Source organism: Trachurus trachurus (genome assembly GCF_905171665.1).
Source record: "Trachurus trachurus genome assembly, chromosome: 22".
Classification (NCBI taxonomy): Eukaryota; Metazoa; Chordata; class Actinopteri; order Carangiformes; family Carangidae; genus Trachurus; species Trachurus trachurus.
Window position 1 is genome coordinate 20,157,735 of NC_139907.1, and position 21,186 is coordinate 20,178,920.

Below are 21,186 nucleotides of genomic sequence, written 5' to 3' on the forward strand. Positions count from 1 at the left end.
TGATGACCTGTAGAAGGAATTCAAAGAGCAACAAGCTGGTGAAGGTGATGGACAACATAATTTAATCAGACAGTCAAGTATTAATTTAGTGTGATTTAATTTGGTGAAATAATTTATTTCTCAGCATTGTTATTTGAGAAAGCATTTAAGGACAATGGTAACAAATTATGTTGACTTTATCTTCTTAATAACTTATCAATGTGGCAAAACTCTCTATCTGCAACACAATGTTCACGCTGCTGCTAGAGATAAAGTGTTTATAGAGAAGCAGATCAATCAACACCGATTTATGAATGATCGGTTTATTATCAATCAATATTGCTGATGGTAATCATGGCATCTATCACAGAGAGTGCTCCCAGGAGATTTCAGACCTCTGTATGTGTGTTAAGTCTTGTAAATGTGTAAGTGAGTGTCTGGTAGCAAGTAAGGTCAATCATCAAAGAGATTGCAAACTCAAGCCGTGGATGTCAGATTACTTTATACCATGGAGAAGGTTTAATAAGTCTATGACCTTGATGCTATGAACCAAATTCATTGTCTAACACATATGCAAATGTATGGAAAACAAACAATGTGCGGCACATAATCTACAATTTGTTGAGCCTTATTAGCTGGCACTCTACAGTGATGCACTAAAGTACAGTCGACTGAACACAGTGCACCTCCTTGGCAGAGGAGCAGAGAGCTCTGTGCTCCACTGAGCGTATTTCCAGTTTCTGTTTTGTCTTATCAAATGGGACCGTTTCTGCCTTGTGTATGAATAATGTTGTGATCTCTGAGTTCACTCGGCTTCTTACCCCGACTAAACTAAGTAAGTAAACATGTTGTCCCCCTGGCACAATTTATACTCCTTACATCTATAATGAATAAGCAATTTTATAAAATTGTTCTTTCGCATTGTACAGATTCCTCTCTAATACTACTGAGGATTCAGTGACTTTTTCATACTGTAAGTTTTGGTAAATCTTGACAGATTTCCGCATTTTCCCCTCAACTCCCTCACATTGATGTTATCATAAAAAGTTCTGAGAGCAGTGCAAACTTACAACTCAAACTCAGTGGAAATCTGACGTAGCAGGAAAATGTGACTACTGTATGTCTAAATTTTCGACCAAATCCAAAACGGAAAAGCACATTTTCTCCCGTCATGTCCATGAGGCAGCGACTGATCAGAGAGAGATGGGTTCCATATCTGGTTCAATTTTGGTTGTTAAACTGTCTGACTTCTTAAGCTGCACTCCACTCTGCTTACACCGTTAAATGTCATGTGCATATTGGCCAGTTATCTAGTTGATATTTGCTGAATTAGCTTTACCAATCTCCATGGACTTGTTTTCTGAATCAGATCTCAATATCGTGAACCAAGTGGAACAGCAAAATCTTAATATAACTGTCTTCTTCCACAATCTTTCACACAAAATCTTGGCTTATTCCAAGTTTTAAAGCTGCGCTGCCATTGAGAATACTCATTGGAGTGCTCTGCATGTAAATGTGGTCCCAAGCCTTAGTCTCACAAACAATTCTCTCTTCTATTTCTGAAAAGCTGATCAGTTTTTAGAAGATGTGAGTCATCCACATACAAACTTCAAATATTAGCATAGGATTTTGAATTAAAACCAGGGCGACACCAGAGTCACTAAATCTAGACAGATTAGGCCTCAGAAAGATGTGATATAATGCAGGGTTATTGTCCTGGACTACATTCAGTTTTCAACCTCCCACACACAGAGTTTGGCCATAAGGTTTAAAAGGGAAAACAAGACACATTTTGGCCACAGTCAGCACAATGCATGTGATATGCTGTCACCAGATCTTAAATCAATTCAGCTTTGACTATATTGCGAATGCACGTGCTTCTGCAGTAGCTGTGTGACGTGAATGCTGAAGGTGTTTTTTTCCCCCACTGGACTAAAGACTTTCTGACAGACTGCCTAGAGAGAATGTGAGACCAGCATGTGGTGTCTAACGAGATTGTTTTGTGTATGGCTGTCCCACAAGGCTGCTTTTATCCCCTCTATTGTTTTCAGTCTATACAAATGAGATGAGGTTGCAAGATGGCACCACAGTTACACAGTCACACATGAACAAGCTGGCAAGAGGCACAAGGCTGAGAAATGCTGCCTCTTTATTTGGGGACATCAATTCCTACTTCCCACACATTTTTTCACACTATGGATTTCTTTCTGGAGGGCCCTGTCACCAATGTGAAACGAATCCATATTCGCCATAGAAATCCAAAAAGTCCCACTACTGCATTAAATCAAACTAAAGGTCAACCAAAGGTCTCCTTAAATAGAGAATCCTGCTTAAGACGATGTCAGAGGCATGCCATCCATGAAGCCAAGTGATGTTTTCAATTCACACTCATTACTTTGGCACCAAAGAAACATGAGTGCATTGGTTGAGGAAAAATTCCCCAGATGGTGACTGACATCTGAGCAGCCGCTCTGCTTGGAGATGTGCCAGTATGAGTGTATAGAGGCATACAGTAGTATAGCTGCGTCCCATTGAAGGGGTTCTATTTGATGACAAATTGTGTCTTAACAGCATCCAAGCTTTTCCAAGATTTATTACACGCTGGAAATGAAAATGACGTGACGCCAAACAATGCCAACAGTGAGCTGGAGGGTTCTATGATGGTTATGATAGTCATGGCTTTGTAGACAGCTTCCTGAAATTTGGGCTTCTAGTTTTTCCACTTTTGGCCATTGAAATGTAAAAAAGTCTGTCCCTTAACAAGGCAATAGGTCCTTCAAAATTGTCACTGTAAGTCTGTATTTCCCTTAGGAACAAGAAGCTAGTTACGTAGCCTAGCTTGATAACTTTAGCAACGACCCCCCCCCCCCCCTCTTCAAGCTGACATGTTCTGAGTGCTAATTCTCCTGACCAGACAATTGGGTGACTGTCATAACTCCCAACAGCAGGCAGTGCCGCAACTTTGTGTGATTTGAATCCTAATCTTCAGTTGTTACCAAAGGAGTTAACACCCCTCCCTGAGCACACACATACAGTACAAAGGGGCAGTACAGTTGCACAAAAACATACTGATGTTTAATTTCTTCTTTTGAAAGAAATAAAAATAGGCTACTGTTTTCTTGGCAAAAATGAATTATTACCGAAGGCTGGTTTTGAGAAGGCCAATATTTTGGAAATTAAAGTGGAATTAGTCAAGAGTTGTCAGATTGTTAGAAAGTGTTCTTGTTTTTGATATGGAGTGCTCAAATAAACTAGTTTCTCATTCTCTTTGTAGCTATTGCTTCCAAAATGTCAGTAGCAAAATAAAATGTGTCTTATCAGTGGTGCAGTCAATCTCCTCAAAATTATGCTAAGTTTCTAGCACAGGGATTTGTTTGTGTATGTGAATGTCACTTGTGATCTGTTCTTGACAAGACCAAAGACTTTTGTCTTGCCTCGGCCTGACAGTGAAGTCACTGGCGTAGGCTGTCATCAAACTTTTACGCTTGTTTTTGTGTCTCTTGAATGCATCCCCCATATATTTTCACAAGGCCTTGAGATGAAACTTGTCATCTGTGGTGGGAACAGAGCGTGACCTTCATTTCAAAGTCTCTTAAAAGAGAATTGGTTGACCTCACTCACATACTGATTGTCACCTTTTTCACCCACTCTACCTCATAGACAGTGTTCTCTTGAGTGGTCAGTCAGTCTTGTGCTATTCCGCTGAAAAATACAACAGGAAGAAAACAAACCACTTCCATTTCGTATTTTTGTGCTCCTTTTACTTTCACGTAAACGCCAAATATGTGCAGCAATCATGAAACAGCCTTCATTTTCATATCTACACTTGGAGAATAATTTGTCCTTGTGAGATAAGATGCAGTGATAGAAATGGTCTCTTTTTATGTACTCAAATACCATGGATATTTGGTGTAAAGCACTGCTGAAGGGTTAAAAAAGCAAGGTACTCTTCATAGTGCACTATACTTATTATCAACAGTGTTGTAGGAGGCATTTGATAATGCTTCAGCCGAAAGGGAAACCTAGTGGGTTAGACCTGCTACAGTATCAAATGAAAGAGGGGGTGGACACAATAACTGAAATACAAACGAGACACACTGCAATAAGTCACATCTCTGTGAAGCCTGCGATGCTAAATTCCTGGTGAGACGGTGTTGAAAACGTCCTGATGTAACTGCATGAGGCCACTGCATGTGGTGGTATGGACTGCACTGCACTGTATTTCTGTGCAGCTATCTGACACCTCCCTGCATAATTTTCTGTTTTTTTTTTCTTTGCACTTCAATCAAGTCTGTTGAGTCTGACTGGTAATTGTTTTTCCATCAAATATGGGCTGTTGTCTTTTCATATGTTTATGTGTCAGCTCATCCATCAGGCCTATTTACTCTTGTGACTGGTTTCTGATGAAGCTCAAGCAAACAATGTAACTCATCGCTTCAATAGAGCGTTGTCAAACATGGACCAATATAACAGGCAAGGGGGTCTGGTGGGGGACTTAATTGTTTGCTGATATTATATATTAGATGTCACAGACAGGATCGTGACTAAACCTTAGGGGGGTGTGCATCTCACTGCTGTGTCCTGTCGTTTCGATAATTACACACACAGGGGTAGCTATTCTTTTTTTAAAGTATATTTTTTGGGCTTTTTTGCGGAAAGCATAGTCAAGAGAGAGAGACAGGAAATGGGGAGGCAGAGAAGGGGGAATGACATGCAGGATGCGGGATTCGAACCGGGGCCGCCTGTGGTGAGGACTGTAGCCTCAACACATGCGGCGGCTGACACATCAGTTACTTCATTAACTGTGGATCCTACAGGTTTCCTTTAGTCTACTTTGTATGCACATCCATTAGGTTAAACCAACAAATAATAACCTATTGTAGTACAATACAAACAAAGCCTTCACTTAGCAGCCATTGGGTAGTGGTGAAGAGTAAAGGACAAATTTTAGCCTCAACTTTTATCTACCCAAAGCAATGGTGTCATTTCATCTATGTTCAACCTAATAAGCATTTTTCCCAATCACCCTTTTTTTTGGCATATTTTACTAATCACTCATTTGTTTTATTATCTGATATTGTTCTACATGTTATTGATGTGTGTCTAATTTAATCAGTTTCATGTCCACTAGGCATTAACACACAGTCAACATGAGATGGTACATGCTGCTTTAACCTCTTAAATGTCATCTACTCAGCAACGTTCTTTCAATACACATACACAGATTGAAAGGCAAACTGTCTTCTAAATGATTAAAGGTGACAGTAACTGAGTAAAAGGATTTCCTGTAGGATGATGGAGTACTTGGATTAACATTATCATAATAACAATAGTAATAATATTAATGGATTGGCAGCAGCTTCCCTTGATGCTGTAATGACCTGTTGTTATATGGGAAAGTGAATTAGAATCCATATCCAAATTAGTTTCAGGCATGTCTTTGCTTCACACAGGTGCTTCAACAGAAATGAGTTATACTGTAGGTCGAAGATCAGTTGGAGTCTACAAAGGCAACATAATCAGATACCATCCGCGCTTTGCTTCTATGTTCATTCGATGTTCCACAACAAGTGAGAATTGGTTCTCAACTGTATCATAAAATAGCTATAATGTCTTGCTACAGAACCATTGGAGAACCACTGAGCTCGCGAAAGAGCCCTCTTCCTCACCAGCCAGAGCCTGTAGGTCAGCAGCGTGCGAGTCATCTGCTGCTATAGCAACAGATGATTCTTCAACCTTGCTTCAACCTTGTTGCCTCCATTCATTAATTTTTATTTTGAGAACTCCTGAAATCTCCTTAGCTCATTAGCTACAATCAGAGGCAAACAATAGCCCTGTAACCTCTTTCCCCTCTTGCACTCACAAAATCCATCCATCCAGAAACCATGCACAGTCAATCCCAGCTGACATAGGACAAGGGCAGAGTACACCCTGGACAGGTCACCAGTCTATCAGCACCGACATGATAGAGACAAACAACCTCTCACACTCGCATTCACACCTTTTAAAGTTTCCACACTGAAAACTAGTTAGCATGTCTTTGGACTGTGGGAGGAAGTTGGAGTGTCCTTAGGAAATACGCTCGGGCACCAGGCATGGGAATCAAACCCAGCACCTTCTAAGAGGTGACAAACCACTGCCATACAAAATGTGCTACACAGGCCATTTTATCTTTGTATGCTGTGTTTTGCAAAAAACATAATCTACAAGTTCAGTGTAGAATATTTCAAAGTCTTAGAAGTGCAAAAGTATCATTGTGTGTGAAGTAGTCTGAAATTGATTTGCTGCTGGAATGAGACACATAGAAAACCCAAAAGGTTTCAAGGGCTTTAAAGCATCAATGGAATGATTAATACATAAACTCTTGGTTATTTTTGCTTAAAAAAATAATTAATATCTGGAGCTGTTCGTATAACACCCAGGTCTTACAATTCCTACGACATCACTAATGTAACTATGTTTAGCAGGTGATGTTCTGTGTATCTTAGTGTAATGTGTGTTTTTTCTAAAATTGTTCTAATTAACAATGAACTCCAATATATCCAAGCTGAACCGGTGGTTTATTGACCGTGCAGTGTTTCCATTCACACAGCCATTCTGCAATAGCATGTGCTACTGTAAATGAGTTAAATGTGTGTCTTAGAAATAAACAAACGCACAACAGGTTAACAAATGGGGGTGAGGCTCATATTAAATGTATTGTCATAATAAACTGCCAGCAGACACAGGACAGGCCTCCCACTGACAGCAGAGTAAGATGTACTGTAACCCCTGAACAGAACATGTTGTTCCTGAGAGGGTACAAAAAGTAGTGAAAACCAATGATGATACAAGGAGAAGCTAAATGGTTAAAATGTCTAGCCTCTAAACATAAAAGAAACAAATTCCAACTCAGTTCTCACCATTATGTTCTGAATGAATAAATATTGATATTAAATTCAATTGAAAAGACCTAGTTTTGAAATAAACGGGGGCTATTCATTTTAAAGGAGCGTGGAGTCTGTCAGATTGCGAAGCATTGAGCTGTACTATCTGAAATATGACTCACTGCATTGTAGAACTCTATCTGGCAGTCATTCACTTTAATCTCTAGACAAAAAAAAGTTCAGGCTGTTTCTAATTCATTAGAGCAGCTAGAGGGTTTGGCCATTGTTCATTTGGTATTTCCAGATGGCACCAAGCAGTGAAGGATCAGAGAAAATGCATTAAATTTGAGGGTGGGGACTTATAGCTGCAAAGTGGTATGTTTACTGTTAATTGTGAAATCGTCACCTACGCAGAGATAGTCGTAATGTGAAGTGGGCCGTTTGGGCTTTGTTCTTTTGTCTGAGTCGGCTATTGTCGTCATTTCTGTCCTCAAAGTTGAATTTTCCAGCAACTGTCGGAACTTTTTTGGGGGGTGGGTGGGGGGGCGTGCTAGGTAAAGATGTGAAATTTTAACCATGCAGTTCTTTTTTTCCCTCTCTCTTACACAAAGGTTCACACTTTCACAATGTCAAGCAAAACCAATTAACCCAAAACTAGACTGGCAGAATGGGGTACATAAATGACACATTGAGAAAAGAGGATTAAAATGTTCATTGTGTACATAATTGCTCTGCTTGGCAAAATGTCAATGCTCTTCTCAATTCCAACAGACAAAATCTGGGATTGCTTTGCTGTACAATGAGGAGACCAACAATACCTATGATGTCTGCCTGAAATTGACCAAAGAGGTATTAACCATACAGAAGCTGGATGTGGTTTGCACAAGTGGAAGTGAATCCCAAGTAAATGTAAGTGCGCCTGGAGGCTCGAGACTCGCATTGTAATTCATGCTGCATAACTCCTGAATACTGTTTCAATGTTCAAAATATCCCTTTGCCAATAAGAAACTCCCACTTTCTAAAGCACAGGACTGTTGTACTGCGAAGACAAGCGACTGGCGGTCTCGGCTTAAGCATCAAAGTAAGCAGATAAGTTTTGATTATGGAGAGACTAAAGCAGAAATGAAAAGGCTTTGGGTTGCAGAGATGACTGTTTGTCTGAGAGAGCAGTTTTGGCAGCAAAAATTTCACGACCGAAACTCGGTAACGTTCATTCTCATCTTTCTCTCTCCTGCTTTTCAGGGAGGCGCAGAGCACAACGTGCCTGTGGTTATATCAAAGATTTTCAAAGATCAAGTAGGTAAGAAAGTATTTTATCACACTATGGCCTTTGGAACGATTTGCAGTGCCGTGTTAAATGTCACGTTGATCATAGAAATGTTAACTAAATTAGAAGGAGACAGTAGAGAAAATGTACAGGTGGCATTTGAATTCACAATGAAGCGAGTGTTGAACATCAATTTAAGAGCATCATTGGTTTTCACTTCAGTTTACGACATAATCAAAGAGCAAACTGTCAGAAGAAAATGGGTCATCAGTTGCGGAGTGGACAGTTTGCCAAGAATGAGAAGTGTGTATATACTGTACACTCTACTCAGCTTAGCCTAGCTCAGCAAAAATACTGGACATAGACAAATCTTCACTGTCTCTGTCCAAAGTGTAAGATTACACCACAGATGCGTAATTCAGTTCAAAAATGTGAATGTAATTGTGACAGTTTGTCTAAAAGGATAGTGAAACCAGCTGGCACAAACTTGAAACTCTGCGCTGTGACTGAAATCCACTATTATAAAATGTACGTTTCAAATTTCCAGTGTCCCCAGCTAGCAAGAAGCATGGAGGCCAACAGGCAGCCACCACAGTGAAACCAGCCACTCTGTCTTTTGTGGCCTTTGGTTGAGCTTTTAGCTTTCCTGTTTTAAAGTTCAAGTTTAGCTTCAGAGAGGTTGCTAACAAGACAGAGCAGTTTGTGTAGGTCATGTGTTTAAACTTAAAAATAAGTTACCTCTTGAATGGACTAAATGTCAGTTAATGCTTAAGGATCATAACCTTCATAGAGGGTCTTGGCTTATGTCCTGGTCAGTCCTGTTGGTTTTTAAGCAGTGCACAAGTAAAATGAAAGGTGGCTTGTTTTCTTTCACCTACAGCAACTTTGTTTACAGTCCAGGTTTTTTTTTAGGTTTCTGTTAATGTTGGGATTGGATATAGAAACAGGAGACATTGTCAAGCAAGTCAGGTTTAGACGTATAACCTAAGCATCACAAATATGAGATTGGAATCAATTTTCCAATCCAACTCCATAGCGACTGTGCATATTTGCATAAATGTTGAACAATTTTTTTTTAAGTTTGCGTGGTTCACTTGCACCCCACTGGTTGAGTAATAAGACAAAAAAGAATGAGCTGTTTTCAGAGTGGTGACTACTGTATAATGAAAAGAGGAAAAAATATGTGTGTAATTTTCATATTTATTCATTTTGTATAGTTTTTCCACTGGGTTGTTAATCATGATCAGCAAGCCTGCCCACAAATTACTATGCAAAGAGAAACAGTATGAAGACAAAACAGCATCCAGAGTGGAAGAGTAAATGTGACCATGCTGTTCGTTAGATGGACAAGAAAATACTTTAATCATGTTTGTCAGTAAAATTGGAAGAACCGATGACCTCTCAGCATCCTGCTGGGATACAATATCAAAGCATCATGTGAATCATTTCCCTGTAATTTTGTCTTTTTGCCCACATCCCTCTTAATGCCGTTTTGGATACGAGTGAATCATGTCTTCATATCCCCGAGGACGCCAAGAGCCCTTTTCTCTGAGCTTTACAAATCTTTTCACAACAGAGCTTTCATTGTTTCCTCCCATGCCGCCGCAAATGAGTTTATATCCTGATTAGTTTCAAATTTCATGCTTTCCTGTGTTCTTTCTCTGAGCTGTAGGATGTTGCCTGAGATTAGTTAGACAGAGACATTGATTGCTATTTCCACCAAATTACCATGTATGAAATGAGCAATTATTTTGTAATGTTTTCATTAACCTCTGACACTTGACAATTGACGCCTGCAGCCGATCAGTCGGGGAAGCTCTTCGTTGGGGATGCTGTGTTGCAGGTTGGTACATCGGTTCGTGACTTCTTTTTTGCTCCGAGGTTGATTTGGGTCACGGCCAAGAGCGGCAACTTGGTGCACCTTAATTTCATCCCCTCTTTTATTTTGACAGAACGTTATTTCACAGAAGCAAAGGGAATGCAGTATTATGTTTTTTTAAATGCATGATTTTAATCAAATGAGTCTTTTAATATCTCTGCTCTTTTGAAAAGATAATATTGTGATCAGATATTCAGTCTCTGAATTGTGGCACTCTCTTTAAATGTACCCAAATAGAAATCGCCCTGTCATACTACATGCCCTGGTATTTTAATCACAAGATCATCAATAAATTATAGCTTTGTTCATAATAATCATCAAAAGACCAAAGTTTCTAGTATTTTCTGATGATATTCATTTAATCTTTTAAAAAGTTAATTTGAATCTGTCTGGCGGGTTTATTGGGTGTTCTGTTTATCTAGAATATCAAGTAGATTCATTGGACAGCCAAGCAATATTCACATTTACACTGGAAGTTATTATGAATTGATTTGCATTGCTTCCACCTTTTGGATCACCACTATTTCTATTCAGAGTTTATTTGCAAATCAATTTATTTGAATTGTCACACTACTATCGTGTGGATTTGCATACTTTAAGATGCAAATCCAGGGGCAGGGTTGCACAATTTTTTAATAACACTTTTTTTTTGCACAGTCCAGAATAACACATTTTCTATTTGTTTGGCAACTGAATAAAAATTTCAAAAGTTCAAGTTTATTAACCAAATGATCAAATATTATGATACTGTATGAATAACTTAAAGCAAAGCACACACACTGAGACAATGGGCATCTGGATACCCCCCACTGCTCTCACAGGAGCTCAGACTCGAAGCATTGCTTGTAGTTGTTTTGTGTCTGTTGGTCGCTTGTGCTTTTGTGGCCGTTTTTGCTTCCCTTAAGTCGTTTTGCTTCTCTTTGTGAGTATTTCATGCCTTTTTATGGTCTTGCATCATGTTAGTAGTCGTGTCTCTTGTGACCATTTGTACCATTCCTTGTCGTAGTTTTCTGTCTCATTGTGGTAGTTTTGTGACTCTATGCATTTGTTTGTGGCTGTTTTCTTTTGCTTACTTTATATTTATTATGTATCTGTGTTTTTCCCCGCTTTGAGGTCCTTTGTGTCTTTGTGGTTTGATTGGATTTCTTGAAGGAAAACCAAACAGTGAGATTCCACACAGGTTTAGTCTGAAGTCTCAGGGTTTGCCCCCTGTAGACCCGTTCAATAATCTGCCCATCACACTAACAAGTCAAGTACCTATCACCTTCTGGCTCTGGTAGGGGGCCACAGTGGTGCGCATCATATCTCGTGCCACCCGTGGCCAAGCCTCTGGCCTCAGCCCTGTAGCAAATGAACACAGAGTTGCTAAATTACACCGTTTCTCCATTATATATTAACTTATTTGCCTTTCTACTCTCTGTTGGTTTCCTTAGGTCAACGGCATAAACGTAGAGCACTGTACTCATGAGGAAGTTGTGAGTATATTTGTAATAAAAGCTAATACCCTCTTCCATCCGCCCTTTGCTGTTCCATCCATCTCTCAGGTTTAACACCTAATCCCAGTGGTTATCAACGCGGAGGTGCGCCTCAACAATCTGAGTTGTCATCTTGGCAGGAAGCTGTTTTTCTTTTGCTTTACACTGTGACAAATTGAAAAGATTGAAAAGCAGCCGATCTGTATCAAAAGCTGCACTGGAATTGAGGGTGGTAATATTTGGAAGACATCTTACACATGCTCAATTTCTATCTCCAATTTAGCTTCTTGCTTTGTTAAATATTTCCCTTGGTCTCTGCCACCACCCTGCGTCACCCACCCACACAGACACACTCAGAAAGACAGACACCCCCCAAACAGCTGTTCACTACGTTCACCTGCAGAGCCTCAAAACACATAATGAAGAGTTTCTCTTAAGAAGCAAATCTCACACTTCCAGCACTGACAGATGCGCAGGCTGAAGGAACATGGGCTGCCACACTTTGTTGGAGAGGATAGCAAGGAACCTGTTTGCAGATGTGCCTTTAGGATACTGAAGATGTGAAAATGACCTCGCACTGTAAATGCCGCGCACAAGCGTCTCATTTCCTCGTCTTATTTTCTGTTTTCCAAGACGCATGGAAGAAGGATTTGATACTTCTTCCTTTTTAACCCAACCTTACTCGAACGCCTCTTTGAAACTATGACTTGGCATCTTTGAGGACATATTTTGTATCACTAAGACATCAGATAATCAGAGTGTAATTACTTTGTGTTGTCAGCTGCCTGTCAGAGCAGAGAGAGAGAGAGAGACGAGGCCTTCAAGTTCTACCTTTGATTTTAGTGAAGACACTTCAGTCAGGCTTTAACATATGATTACATATTCTTCACTCATCTCCTGTTACATTTTGTTTGCTCTGTGCCGCTTGACATGAATGTGGCTTGTTTCATTTGCGAGAGATTACATTTTATCTCGCTGCATCGCTCACAATCTCCCTCTCTCTCGCTATCTATCTCAATCACAGTCTTTGTCTCTCTCCTTCCCTCCCTCTGTCGGTCCTGTCAGGTTCACCTCTTGCGTACCGCAGGAGATGAGGTCACCATCAGTGTTCGCTACCTGCGAGAAGTTCCATCATTTCTAAAACTGCCTCTAGGTAAGAGTCCAGCCATTTTGTTACCATGTGAGCTCACAGTAAACTTCATTTGACTGAGCATTTTTAGCAATAATCCAGTCATAAAACTATGTAAGTATAAATAAATATTTCAGGGGGAGTTCCTTTTCACTCACTTTAAAACTGTTCAATAGATGAGAATTTATTTCAGAGTAAAAAATTGTCACACTAGTGGCCTGAGCAGCCAGAGCTGCAGCCTGCTGCTGCTGTACTTATTACCAATAGTTTGAAAACAGTGATACTAAAATCGTTCATGTGGAGCCGTTCAAAGGTGAGAAATGAGGTACGCTGCCAAGTAAAAATTGAAGCAGTTCTGAAAATAAAATTGGCAACTTTTGGGAGAGTTCGGCAATTTTATGGATTTTAAAGAAAGTGGGACCACAGTGACAAGAAAAGTAAGAAAACACTTAGTAATTGTATTGATTTATGTACAGTATACAGTACGTATACGGTATCTACCCTTAACCTGGTCAGGTTTTTGTCCAAGTTAGAATAATAAACCAAAAACATCTATTCTATGGAACCCATCAAATGACAAACATGTCTTTAATCTTGTTCACATGTCCATATGTTTTATTTCACAAGACAATAAGGAGTCATCATCATTGCTTAGTATTACAGTATTTCCCCTTTGGATCTCCACTTCTGTCAACTTTTGGGTGTCCACGTCAGTACAGAGAGCAAGAGTTTGCAGTGGTACAGCCACTGTGAGCTAGCTAACAAAATACCAAAAAGATTTCAGTCAGACAACTCTGAAATGAGAACAAATAATTTATTGAATATTGCAAGCTGAAGCACAGCATAGTTAGCATATTCTTGAGCATGGTTGCAGCAGGATTGATTGTAAGCATTGCAAGCTGAAGCACAGCATAGGTACAGTATCCTAGAGCATGGCTGCAGCAGGTTTGGCGTCAGGCTCTGTCTCAGTTATTCATTGGTCTGGTTTGCCAGACATTACAGGGAATGAAGCAGACCCCCTGCAGGGGATCATAGAGACGGAGCCCACAGATGGATGCTGGGGAGGAGGTGGGTTTGCAAAACCTCATGGGCCGCAGCAGTAGCAGCAGCAGCAGCAGCAGCAGCAAGGCAGCAGAGCAGGAAATAGCAGCAACAGCAGCATAGCCAGGGATGAGCAGGTAAACTGGGGGGTTTAAGAAGCCCGCCCTATTTGGAGGAGGAAGGCATGTGACTGATCAGCTGATCAGGATGGGCGCAGCTTGAGTTGTCTGCCTGAACTAGCTCCGCAGGCTTCACATCATATGAAGATGCGATCTAAGACACAGTCCTTCTTTGTCGACACTGGTCTTCCGCTGGGCAACCAAGGCAAGCAGCAGCGGTGGCCCGGGCATGACACCTTCTTGAGTTTCTGATAGACTAGACATTACTGCCTCTCATGGGTTGGGATCAGATTGTGGTCCTGAGTAAAAAGAGTGATCCCATTGTAGTATAGACTGGAAAAAAGTGAGTGAATCCCTCAGCTAATGATATTAACAAATGCTAATTGGAGTCAAAAGTTACCAAACCTCATTTAATAAATCAGATCAGCTTGCTTAGTTGATCAGCTTGCTTAGTTGGAAATATTTTGACTTCTAAAAACACTTTTGAATTTGCTGTTCATAGGAAACATCTGATGTGAACTGCAAAAAAGCACTTGGAAGACATAGGATCAAGAATGTTTGATTTGCATACGGCTGGAAAGGGTTACAAAGTCATCTCAAAGACTTTCATCTCAAAGATATTCATCAGGAGACAGTCTCAACAATGGTTTTGTACTGTGGGTATTCTCTCTAGAAGGACAATGACCCTAAACATCAAAGTAAATCTACAATAGAATGACTTCAAACAAAGAAAATCCACCTTCTGGGATGGCCCAGTCAGAAACCAGATCTTAATCCAGTACAGATGCTGTGAAATGACCTGCAGGGAGCTGCTAACGCCAGACATCTCAAGAATGTGTTTGAGCTAAGAGAGTTCGATGTGGAAGAGTTGGCCGAAATTTGTCCTGAACCTCGTTCAGGTCTGATCAGCATTGGTGTGGTTGTGTTGAGGCGAAGTTCAACTATGACTCACTTGGATGAAGACCAGACCTTTTTATGAGCTGTTTCACTTTGTTCAAATACTTAACACACTTTCTTGACACCTACTTTAATGACGCCCTTGAAAAAATGCAGTGCAGTGCAGCTGTGTTAATAATTTCTAAATTGGTAGCTGAGTGAAAAAAAAAGATTTTCATATATTCATTTAGGATGATTTGATAAAGTGATTAGTTTTTGGCTGTTTGAAATATATTATTATGGGGTTTGATGAAATGAGAATGACAATAATCTTTTAAATTATTGATTAATTAAAAAAGATAAATGGCCAATTATCACATTATGAACACAATTATAAGTTTACATTTGCTTTGTTGGATTGTTCGTTTGCTTACGAAGCAAGAAGCAAGTAAACACACCACTGTAACGACAGTTTTTATGGCAGAATGAATTATTCTGCTTAAGACCCTGACTAATACTCATAGTAATGCTGCATTAGCATCAAAACAAAGTAAATAAAACATGATACGTAGTCTAGGAAAAAAAAGTGGAAAAATCAGGGGGCAGGGGCCCACTTTAGTATGTCTTCAGGGGCCCCAGAATTCCTAGCAACGGCCCTGATTGTTGTCACGTACTGCAGTACTTTCAAAATCAAATCATATCCTATTTGCTTTCCTACACCCCAAAATGTTCAAACTTTTCTTTTAAACTCAGCCAACACAAACATGATGGGAGCATCATCAAAGGCAGTAACACATGGGGACTATACACCTGGGACAGTTATACTGTATATAAAACATAAACATCTACAGTACACTGCTGAGCCACAAATAAGTGTTGTCCTGTGAAGGAAGCAAGAAATGAATTAAAAACCCTGTAATGCAAATGATTTCAGTCTCAGTTGATTGAGCATAACCACCCTTTTGTTCAATTCACATTCATCCATTATCAACACAAAATGATGACACAGATGTAGGGAAATGATTAATACTAATAGATGTTGAATATTAATGGCTCTTTTGATAAACCCCCACATTCTCTCAAATTCAAAGTGAGAGCAGAGAGAAATCTAGCCCTCATTTCTTATGGGGAAGTTAACATTCATAGGAAGGTGCCCGTGCAGAGATGCTCAGGTTTTGCTGTAGGGTGTTTGGCTGGTGAATCGTGTTTTGTTGCCTGAGAAAGAAACGCTTCAAGTCGATTTCTCTTTAAGGCATTCATCGTTTCACCATGGCACAAAATGACAAGCAGGAGAGGCCAGGAGCTGCTTGCCTCACTTTACTGAGTGTGACCGAATCAGTAATCAGGTCCTCCAACGCCAGGCTAATATCAAATCAAAGAGCAGCATTTGTCTCTCTTGGATGCTGGTCTCTGAGCTCCACTGTACAGCTTACAGGCAGGACAGCAGTCAATAATAAACCTTTAAATCAACTGAGCCATGGTGTTTGGGGTTTAGGTGAAACTCCTGGCTTATTTTCTTTTATGAAATAACAAGTGCAATTTGAAGTTGGACTAAATGTTGGAAAAGTGATCCTTCACTGTTTTCTCAGGTTCTCCTGGGCCATCCACGGATCACAGCAGAGTGTCCTCTCCCCTTTTCGACAGTGGCTTACATTTAAATGGAAATGGCAACAACACAGTAAGAAAGATTGATTTTTCATATTTCACGTGTAATGTTGATCTGTATTTGTGAGGCTCGTGTATTGCAATCTTTTGCATCTTTTCTGTAATATCTTGATATACTTGTAAATGTGACATTTTGAAAATCAACTGATGGTTTAAAAAAGGAAAAGCCCAAATTACCTCCTTGCCCTGTGCCTACATGTACCAGAATGCATTGTGTGACTAGTAAACCCTCGGGGTGTATGTCTGTTTGCTGCGTGGGTAATTAGGCTTCTTACCATCTGCACAGTGGCCACAGCAATATGCTACAAGACAAGATGGAAGCTGATGTATGATTGTGTGGGTTTAGAGGCTCAGGTGGAGCAGCCAGCAACGTCATCTGACTCCGCCGACTGTGAATGGTCAGCAGCTGCACACGTCCCACAGCCAAGGCTGCAATTTCATCTAAATTCAAATGGAAAATGAAAATGTTTAATCTGCATCACAATGTGCTTACTTTTTGACAATCAAAGGGATAAATACGCCAAGTCCCTCTTCTAATTGCAGTTAGTTAAGGAGAAAATAATGACAATATCAAACGATGAAAGGCCTGTACACCCCAACAGGTGTTCCCTGTCATTCTAGCTGAGGTGCTAAAGCTTCCCTCTGAGGGGGGAGATGTGAAGAGAGCAGAGTCTGCAGATGGGTCTAATGAGGCAAAATAACTGAATACACGAGTGGGGGTGGACAACAGCATCGGGCATTAATGCAACATTTAGCAGCATGGCGCTGCGACAACTTTTGTTTGTTGTCGAAAAGATTACAATTACTTATCCTCGAACACTCGCAACACATTATTCTTGCCATGTTTGCTATCTTATCAAACAACTGTTGTGTTGCACTGTGCAGCTCATATGCTTTGAAACATAATTATGAAGAGATGATATTTGTATTCATATTATATTAGGAGGTGTTAATTGTCACAAAGGAGCAAAATTGTTGTACAATTGTGTGCAATGACAATATGATTATCTTATCTTAATTTACATATTGCTAATTCATTGAAAGTGTATCAGTGAAATGTAATCATTTTCGGTCAAATGTGATCTTGCAGTACAATACCAGCTGTCGGTAATGCAATATTTCAAAAAATTTTATGGTTATGTTAAGGCACAAGTGCTGTTGGTGCCTAAATTGAGCCACCAACAGGATACTGGATGTGAGCCTCGGTGTGTGGTGTGACATTCATGTGCTTTGTATGCCTGTCATCCGCTCCAACACATCCCCTGGCAACTTCGCTGACATTAACAAATGTAGCGCTTCATTCATTCAGAAAATATGTTGCCTCCGACCATAATCCAGCCTGTGATTACATTTCCTCCAAAACATATTAGCTGTTGCTGTTTAGTTGTATAGGAACATAATTTCTCAGAGAGGTTATATCAGGAGTGGGATGGAGTTGAATTTTATCTCTGTGTTAATAGACTATTCTGGGATATATTAACTCAGCAGAAGGTTGGAGGTGAAGGGAGGTGGCTACTACAACAGTGGCTGCATAGTTGTGTTATTTACATGCTGTAACTTGCCAACTATCTGTAAATCTTTTACACTGACAGCATTTTGACCCACAAAGTAGCAAATGCATAGGTGATGAATAAATGACGGCACATATTTCTAAATGTGTTGGTTTGTTTTACTTTGACAAAGTCTAATCCCTCTTATAGTTCAGTGAAAAGTCTGGTTTGACAAACGTTGATGAAGCAGCTGCAGGTGGAGGGAAGTGACTGCTTACCATCCAGTTACTCCATAGTTTACAATTTTACATGTAGTGTCTTGTTGCCTGATGCTCGATGGACTCTTTGCTGAGTACTGGAGGTTGTGTTAACCCTGCGTTTGGATCTGGACTGTCTCTAAACAGTAGACTGGCTGCTAATTAAACCACAATGCTTTTTCTGAATGGTTAAATATGTGCGACACAGGGGTCTGTGCACTCGGTGACCAGCACATTTTCATCTTGAAATGAAAAATCTTCAGTCATCAATTAAAAAAAACAAAACAAAACAAACTGAAAATGGGAAAACTAATTATTATGTTTTTGCTTGGTCTAAAAGTATCATTATTAGTTTTTATACAATTTGTTAGCCACTGTGTACACTGAGCCACAGGGTTGGGCAATTAGTTGGAAATATTAATATGTATATTTATAATTACAATATTTCTTCTCATTATCTCAATCTTTTGAGTTGAATTCTGTCAGTATTTTAAAAAAACAACAACTCCCTTGTGCTCCATGTTGTGCTGCTGCCTTGTCTGACTAATGTGTTCACTCAATAGGATATAGATGATATAGATGACAGAGGTGCAAACATTAAAGAGGAACTAAGCAGGATTTCCCCTGTGGCTATGCTACATTTTTGCCTTAATTTAAAAGCTCCGGAGTAATTGTGATAGTTAACTACATGACTTGTGACTTGTGTGACTTATTACGAGTGACCTGGTGTCTCACGGCTGAAAATCAACCTTGCAACATCAGGTTAAGACTACACAAACACACACATCGTAACATCGTATATGTAATGTAACGTTATCCACCGCTCCATTTATTGATTTTTCGCCAGCTTAGTTGTAAACAAATGCACGTGGCTGAGAGCAGCATAACCAAAACAGTGGAAAAGCAAGCAGACTTGCATAGTTCCCCTTTAAGTAGCTGGAGGAGCTTTGACCAATGAAGGATGATGTGTCCGTCATTTTGGGCAGAATTTGGCTTCAGTGAACACCAAACAAGATGAAGCCAAATACAAGCAGCAGCAGCCCGAGCCTCTGAGTTTTCTGGACTGCAGCTCATATAAATCAGCTTTGACTTTGACATATTATGAAATGCGAAATAATCCATAGTGTCCTCTATGCATATGCTAGGTCGGTGTTTAGCTGTCCAGGATGTGGGTCTCGACCCTGATAGTTGACTGCTGTGGAGCTTTTCCCCTGGCAGAGGGAGGGAAATTAAACTTATCTCAGCCAACCTCTCCCTGTTGTTCCTTCACCCTTCACTGATTTTAAAATAGGTCAGAGGGTGATGGGAGAAAACTAGGGTGTTGGCTACACTGAAACAGAATATTGGCTCGTTATGTGGATGTCATGGGACCTGTTTTGTAAACAACTCTCATGAGTTGTTGAAATGTATCGTTAATTTGTTATTCACTCCTTTCAGATGAAGTCTAACATGGTTCTTTGCATTGATTAGATTATTTTTCATTTGACTGTTTTTCATACAGATGCAACGCAATGACATGGATATGGGAGAAATAGTCTTATTAACCATTTTACCCTCTTCTACAGAATTATTTACTGACTTGTCATGATGATTGATGTTAAATGTGGAAAGATTATCACATCTATTCATTTTTATTTTGTTTCTACAGTGTGTGATCAATGTCGATCTTTGCAGCAGTAAAGCATCACCAGTACCTGTTTGAAGTCTTGCATGGTGTTACATAGGAGATCAATCTGTGTCTTTTTTTCATAGGGAGGTGAGGGTCAGAGGGAGGAGCAAACAGACAAAATCATTCATTTGGTTCTGTGTTATCCCGTAAAGCTGCTATTAGCTCCTTGAGCTCGCTCGATCTTGGAGAGATGATGGCTGACAGTGTATACTGCTGGCATGATAGGTGGGAGTAGTTACACTGTAATAGCTGATTGATTTCACAGAGGGATATTTCAATTTCAGCAAAACACAATGTGAGAGTCTTTTTATTGCCTGTGTTAACAGGATCCCAAAGAACATACAGTGAATTCTATGTGCCCATCTGAAAAGAATGGCTCAGGTTTAGGATGTGAGAACCAACAGTGTTGCTCATGCTACATACCAAGCAAATTGGACTTGATGTTTACCGAAGAGCTAAATGTTAGCATTTTTCTCACAGTTTTACCGTTTTATAAGGCTACAGAAACTTGCATATTAATATGGTAATGAAAAGCATAGCATAAAGACAGCGGCTCGTCGTTTAATTTATGAATTATTCAGAGAAGGCATGAAGGACAGCAGGTGGCCACTTTAACCTTTCATAGATAATCAAGATTTAAAGTGTTTCCATTTAAATCCCTAGCAGGAGCTTGAGAGGGTGAAACATCTTTTGTAGCACTGGGCCTGTGCATGCATGGTCCGCATTTCTTTACATTCTGAGTAGTGCGCATAGTTTATCCAAGGGAAGAACAGACCCTGACACATGCCTAGCTATTAAAAAAAAGAAAAAAAAAGTGATATAGGCCAGTTGCCTCATTTACATTTAATTCCCTCACTGTAAACTAGGTGGCTGCCAAACAAAATCAGTCAGGTGGTTTCCTAGTTAGAAGCACACATGGCAAGAACTGGCCTTCATTTAGCTTTAGCTCATGTAAAGGGAGATTCTTCTAGCCACGCAAAAGAGGCAAAATTATGTGAGTAGCTGTTTTTGTTCTTAGAGTAATTGGTGCGCTGTTTTTTTGTTTTTGTTTTTCAGTACAGTATAAGTTGTGAATTCACTTTAATGTTCTGCATGTGATGATAGGAAGCCTCCAGATAGAGATTTTCAGAAAAGTAGGGCAACTCGTAACTTTATTTTTTCCCCCCAAAAGAACAAAAAAAAAAAAGACATTGCATGCCATTAAGCAACTCTGCACCATATGAAATAGTCTGTAATAGAAAGGGTCATTAAGCCTGAGGTTGGGCACAGGGTTGAAATGGTAATTGAACTCATGTACTGTTCCCTGATTCCTTTTTCTTATTTTAATTCTCACTTTTGAATAAAGGTTATGACTTTCCCATCTGTGAATGTTGCTAAGAAAAGCTTAACACGATTTTTTACAAGTTTCTAACAAAAAAGAATTCATTGGGCATATCTAAAGCTGCACCAACTAATATCTTTGCTTATACATTGT

The 21,186-nt window shown here is 39.8% G+C and overlaps 1 protein-coding gene across 1 annotated transcript in view; it reads left to right on the forward strand.

The window, feature by feature from the left end:
• The window catches only part of sntg2 (syntrophin, gamma 2), a gene marked incomplete at both ends in the record, with an annotated part of 78,807 nt that overhangs the window by 15,044 nt on the left and 42,577 nt on the right, over positions 1 to 21,186 (forward strand). The window contains 7 exons of the mRNA XM_083999001.1: positions 7,617 to 7,754; positions 7,870 to 7,926; positions 8,088 to 8,145; positions 9,912 to 9,955; positions 11,425 to 11,466; positions 12,532 to 12,619; positions 16,221 to 16,309. Of these exons, the coding sequence (XP_083855127.1) occupies positions 7,617 to 7,754; positions 7,870 to 7,926; positions 8,088 to 8,145; positions 9,912 to 9,955; positions 11,425 to 11,466; positions 12,532 to 12,619; positions 16,221 to 16,309 (516 nt within the window). The remainder of the gene's footprint in view (positions 1 to 7,616; positions 7,755 to 7,869; positions 7,927 to 8,087; positions 8,146 to 9,911; positions 9,956 to 11,424; positions 11,467 to 12,531; positions 12,620 to 16,220; positions 16,310 to 21,186) is intronic.